At 32.4% G+C, this 6,253-nt stretch overlaps 1 protein-coding gene across 1 annotated transcript; it reads right to left on the minus strand.

Moving 5' to 3' along the window:
- Positions 1 to 875: 875 nt before the first annotated feature.
- Positions 876 to 2,947, minus strand: LOC120077173 (Pentatricopeptide repeat (PPR-like) superfamily protein). Its single transcript, XM_039031078.2, has one exon. The coding sequence runs from the start codon at positions 2,594 to 2,596 to the stop codon at positions 1,082 to 1,084; it is 1,515 nt and encodes a 504-aa protein (XP_038887006.2). The 5' UTR covers positions 2,597 to 2,947; the 3' UTR covers positions 876 to 1,081.
- Between the last annotated feature and the right edge of the window lie 3,306 nt (positions 2,948 to 6,253).

Below are 6,253 nucleotides of genomic sequence, written 5' to 3' on the forward strand. Positions count from 1 at the left end.
ATTTAGTTTACGTACTGTTATAACCAGTTATTATAATAATTTGCATCCCAAACACAGACTATTGTAACCCGACTATAATGACCTGCACAAACACATACTATTTTACCACAAACTAAAACTTGCACACCAAATACAGACTACTATACCACAAACTATAATAATCTACACTCCAAACACAAACGGTTATAACACAGACTAAAATAATCTACACTCCAAACTATTATAATATAGACTAAAATAATTTGCACACAAAATACAGACTATTATAACCCACAGGCTATAAATACTGATTATTATAATCCACTCAACGCCCCAAATGCCCCCTAAGTTGTCAATAGTTTTACTATGGCATAACATGAGTTAAAATAACCTTTACTCCCTCTTATTTTAACACGTCCCAAATGTTAAATGAACTATCATAGCTCATTGAACCTACTCCAAATTGGAGCACCAAACACGCTTTAATATTTAGAAAAACTTATATACCAACTTTTGTGGTTAGACTAAACAAAACAAGGAACATGCCAAACAATATCCAATATACACCCTTTTGCCAAACGGTAGAACTTAGGTTAAAATATAATTTGTCTTATTTTTTTTTTTTCCTTTTGAACAACATTTTAGTCTATGTATTTTGAAATTTGTTAAAATATCATCTTAAATATCTACTTCAAATTTTATTCAATTTTAGTCCTTGTACTCTCAAATGTTTTAATCCCTATACTTTCGATCTTAAATTTAGTTCATATTGTTTGTTTGATTTTTCAAAAACTTTTAGTAATTTATTAGAAATTTCCCTCTAAATTTTAAAAACATATTCACATATCATATTTCCCTCTAAACTTTGAAGGACTAAATTTAAGATTTATTAAAAGTAGGACTAAAATAAGACATTTAAAAATATAGACTAAAATTGAACCAATCTCACAGTACACAAACCAAAATGACATTTTTTCTGAAATTTAGCTTTCAATTCAAGACACCACAGATTTCCCATAATAGCATCTCAATCTTCTACCTTCCTTTTGTCTCATTGAAAGTGCCTTTGTTCTTATTTTTATTTTTGTGCACAGGATTTGGCTTAACCAACTGTACAACAGAGAGATTCCGACGGCTTCAACCCAGCTTCAATCATCTCTTTAAGTAAATGTTTTGCCTCGGTCGACTTCCCTTCGTTGCAGAGGACTGCAATGGTGAAACTGTAACTAGCCACACTTGGAGTTACTCCTTTTTTAACCATCTCTTCAAGAAACTTTAAGGCCTTGTAAGAGTTGCACTCTTTGCAGTATCCATTTATCATTGTGTTATAGATAACATCATTAGGCTCCAAATGCATCTCTACCATTGATTTGTACAGTTTTGATGCCTCTACCATATTACCTTTCATACATAAACCATGGATTAGGACACCATATGTATGCTGATCAGGGACTGAACCAATTTTCTTCATGAGACGAAACATCTCATAGGCTTTCTCTACATCATCGGATCGGACAAACGCATGCATCAGAATTGTATATGTCACTTTAGAGGGAGAAATGCCTCTATCCTCCATCTCTCTCACTAACTCCGAAACCACAGACGAATTTCCTACTTTAGAGAAACCCGCAATTAAAATATTGTAGGTCACAGAAGTTGGAGACTGACCAATCAACTTCATCTTATCAAAGTAACTTAAGGCTTTGTCCAACTTTCCAGTGTTACACAACCCATCTATCAACAAATTAAATGTTCTAGTAGTTGGATTTATATGAGCTTGTTTCATTTGTTCTAACAGCCATTCAGCTTTCGAAACTTGTCTCTTACGACATAACCCACCAATTAGAATATTGTATGTGATTACATTACATGACACCCCTCTTGTAGACATTTCATCAAACAACTTAAATGCAAGGCTCAACTTCCCATCCCTACAATATTCATTAATAAGACTGTTGTAAGTATATAAAGTGGGTAACACCCCAACAAGCTTCATCTTCTCATAAAGCTCAAAACCATCTTTCTGATATCCTTTCTTGAAAAATCCATTAATCATGACAGTATAAGTATAATGATTAGCAACCAAACCAAGGTCATCCATCCTAGAAAACAATACTTTAGCTTGTTCAATGTCACCATTTTTACAACAAGCATCAATCAAGATAGTGTATATAACAACATTAGCAGACAAGCCCATCCTTTCCATTTGAGCCAAAAGATCAAAACCTTTGCTTATATTTCCATTTTCGCAAAAGGCTTTAATCGTAATCCCAAAACTATACACATCAAACTGAGTCCTCTCCAAAAATTCAGAGAAAAACCACCAAGTTCTATGCAAATTGCCTGATTTAGCAAGTTGACCCAACACATTATTGAAAGAGGATGAACTGGGACAATACCCTTTAAGGACCATTAGTTTAAAATTGTGAAGGGATTGTTCTAATGGTTGAGATTGAAGAGAAGCATTGATAATTGCATAATGAGAAAATCCACAGGCCGAATCATAATTAAGATTTGGTTGTGTTGAATAGGTTAAAATGGAAGAATTAGTGAAGAAAGACGAGGTGATCCTATTAGGAAGAAATGGGTTTACGAAGCCAATGGATTTGGACACCATAAATACAAGACTAAATCAAAATAACTTATAAAGAGAAGAAAAGAATAAGAAATTGACCTCCAGAACTTCCCGAATCTTAAACAATGTTGTCAAAATCATCAACCAGAGGAATCAGAGACTCTTCAATAACAATGACGATGAAGTTGAATTGGAAACTGGAAGTGCTGATTTCTGGAAATTTGAGAGCACCGTGGCTTATTACGATCAAGAATGAAGTAAAAGCACATTTAGCTGCAGCTAATTTTGTAGGAAACACTTCTGAAATGATGCCCTAGAAGTGAAATTTGAGAGAATTTTTCCAATTGCTTCACAATTTTTTGTTTTGATATATCCAGTTGCATCCATCCCGTTCTGTTGTTATCACGTATATGGGGAATGTGAGAGAGTTTTATTGATTTATTGATTGAGATTTTCGAAAATAGAAAAATACGAAAATTATTTATATAAAATAGTAAAATTTAATCTTTTATCTTATAAAAACTGATAGAAGTTGAAACGTATAGAAGTCTATTATTATACTATGTGATAGACGTTGATAGAAACTTATCACTGTCTATCATTTTTTTTTATTATTTTGTAAATAATTTGATATTTTTTTTTATCATTGAAAATTTTCTTTTATTTTTAAAATTAAAAAAATACCTTTTTGGTCCCTGAATTTTTAAGAATAGGATGTCTTTGATCCTTCAAATGGAACATTTTAGTCTTTAAGTTTTCAAAAATAGGTTTAAAAGATCCTTCAATTAATAAATCTATTGAATTTAGACATAAAATTAATTAAAATTATGACATGTCAAGATGATTTGAGAAAAAAATATTTTTTTAATACTTTTCACTTCTCTCTCTTCTCTATCTCCTCTTTCTTCTTGTCCTCCCTTCTCCATGTCTCTTTTTCTTTGACATTTTTTCAATTTGAAGATGAGATGCAATTTATTCACTTTTCTCTTCTTTCTCTCATCTAGTTTATACTAGTAAACTTCTAACTTCTTTTTCCTTTTCACTTATACATTCAAATTATTATATCCAAAAATTTCTTAAATTCAAATGGAGGTTAATCCAATTTGTTTGAATATGGAGTAAAGAGATAAGAATAAAATAAGAGTTTAAGAAAAGGAAAAAAAAAAAACCTAAAGTTTTAGAGACTATGATGCTACATCTTACCATAATGAAGGAGGTAGCAAGGGCTATGAAATCAACTCTAAAGTTTTAGAGACTGTATAAGAAATAGATGAAATCATTGCACACATCCATGTCCAAGAAGATGAAATTGGTTCCAATCATTCAAGCTTTTGCTTTGTCTAACGACACCAGTTAGTAGAAAAGCAAAGAAGATGGTAAAAGAAATTATTGGAAGGGACAATTGCAAATATAGACATTAGACCAAAAGTATTAACAGATATAATATAATGTAAAAAAAACTGTAAATATGGACAAATTTAAATTATTGGTGGAAAACAATTCATTTAATCATGTGATCAAAGTGGCAATAGGCAAACCCCCTAGTGTACACAACATCCAAGTACAAATTGAAGTATACAAGACCTGGATTTATGCAAGTGGTGTAGTTAGGAAGGAAAGCGAAGGTATTGTATCACAAATTGAAAAATGATACAAGAATCGTGCTTATTTTAGATGATTTATTGGGGAGGAAACTTGATATTGTAGATGTTGGAATTCCTTGTAGATCAACTCTAGAGACGGATGCAAGTTGCTTATGACAAGTTGTAGACGAAGTGTATTGACCGATAATATGAATGTCGACAAGCTTTTTCACATGAACACTCTAGATGAAGATGAATCTTGAAAACGAGCAAATTTCTAATCTGATGGACAAAAATAGACATCGAGATGGAGAAGAGAGGAGAGGGGAGAGAAGAGATAGAAGTGGGAAATATTAAAAAAATATTTTTTTCCAAGTCATCTTGCCACATCATATTTTTAATTAATTTTGTAATTAAATTCAATAGATTTATTAGATGATGTACCTTTTAAACCTAATTTTGAAAACTTAGGGACTAAAATGAGTTGGGAAATACCTTCCACTTCTATGCAAGAATAAGCAAAAAAAAAAAAATAATAATAATAACAGAGATATTAAAAGAGTAAAAATTTGTTATAATCACACAGAATAATTCTTCTCTCTGGATCCCAACACTCTTTCAAAGCTTTTATACTACTCACACTCTTTTTCCACTTTCAAACTAGAGAATACATAAAAGGGAATTTAACTAGAGTTACCACACTTAAGCTTAAAGTGTTTCTAACTAAGACGACTTGAAATTAGAGGTATAGGCTCCTTTTATAGGCTTGGAGTCCATCCTCATTCTTCAATTTAACCAATGTGGGAAAAACTGCATTTCTAATATTTTGCCAAAAACCTAACAAATTCCACCACACACCTTGCATAACCGCCAAGTCAATGCTTGTGTGCAAACTTATGGAACCGTTAACATCACATCCTCTATCATGGTAAAACAAACATACCACAAAGATGAATTATATCTTCTTTAGAGGAAGTCACCATCTCCCCTAACAAGAAAGACATCGTCAGCATTCGGTCCATGGCCCTCTAACAAACCTACTCTATCTTTTATGTGCTCAGACTTTCCGCATTCCCAACAACCTATCTTCTTTGAACCTCTACTGGAATCACTCTTGGACTGCACTAGAACATTATCATTGCTCCTGCACTTGTGTAGCCCAACTTGTATCAGCACAATTTTTATTTGCACTTGCCACAAGCCAAGGTCTATTCTTTCATCAAGTTTCTTCATATCAAACTTTAGTGAACTCATAAAGTTTGACATATCTGCTTCTCTTCCTAGAAAAATAGCAAATATTGAACAGTTCACACTATTCACAAATACCACAACCTGTTTCAAGAATTCTTTGCTTATGTGCAAGTCAAACAATGTTGCAACCACACAACATACTTAGAAATTCAAGAAACTATAAACATGGTGCTCTGATGCCACTTAACCATGACTCATCAGAAAGAAATCTACTATGTGAAAAATTATTACAATCACATAGAATAATTCTCTCGTGATCCCAATTACAAGGGAACTCTATTAAAGCTTTTATACTACTCACACCCTTTTCCCACTCTCAAACTAGAGAATACATAAAGGGGCTTTAACTAGAGTTATCATATTTATGCTTAAAGTGTTTCTAATTGGGACGACATAAAACTAGAGGCATATGTTCCTTTTATAGGCTTGGAGCCCATCCTCATTCTTCAATTTAACAAACTCGCTAACTAAGCATCAACAACAACAACAGTGCACATCCTCCTAATAAATAGCCAAAATAAGAACTGCCTTATAACAGAATATAAAAAAGTTAACAAACTCGCTAACTAAGCATCAACTAATTACATATTAATATTCCCCCCTCAATTTGGAGTGTGAATATCAAGGACACCTGATTTGCCTGAAAAGGAGAAAAATGAAACAGAAGCTAGTGCTTTAGTGAAAATATCAGTCAATTCTAAATTTGAATGAATAGGAAATAACTTGAAAATTTGACAGCAAGCTTTTCTTGAACAAAATGACAGTCAATCTCTATATGTTTAGTTTGCTCATGAAAGGTTGGATTTGATGCTATGGAAGAAAAGTGTAGGAAGAGCACACTTAAGATGCAAATCTTCAAGGAATT

The sequence above is a fragment of the Benincasa hispida genome, chromosome 5, assembly GCF_027475165.1.
Source record: "Benincasa hispida cultivar pf3 chromosome 5, pf3_genome.v1.1, whole genome shotgun sequence".
Taxonomy (NCBI): domain Eukaryota; kingdom Viridiplantae; phylum Streptophyta; class Magnoliopsida; order Cucurbitales; family Cucurbitaceae; genus Benincasa; species Benincasa hispida.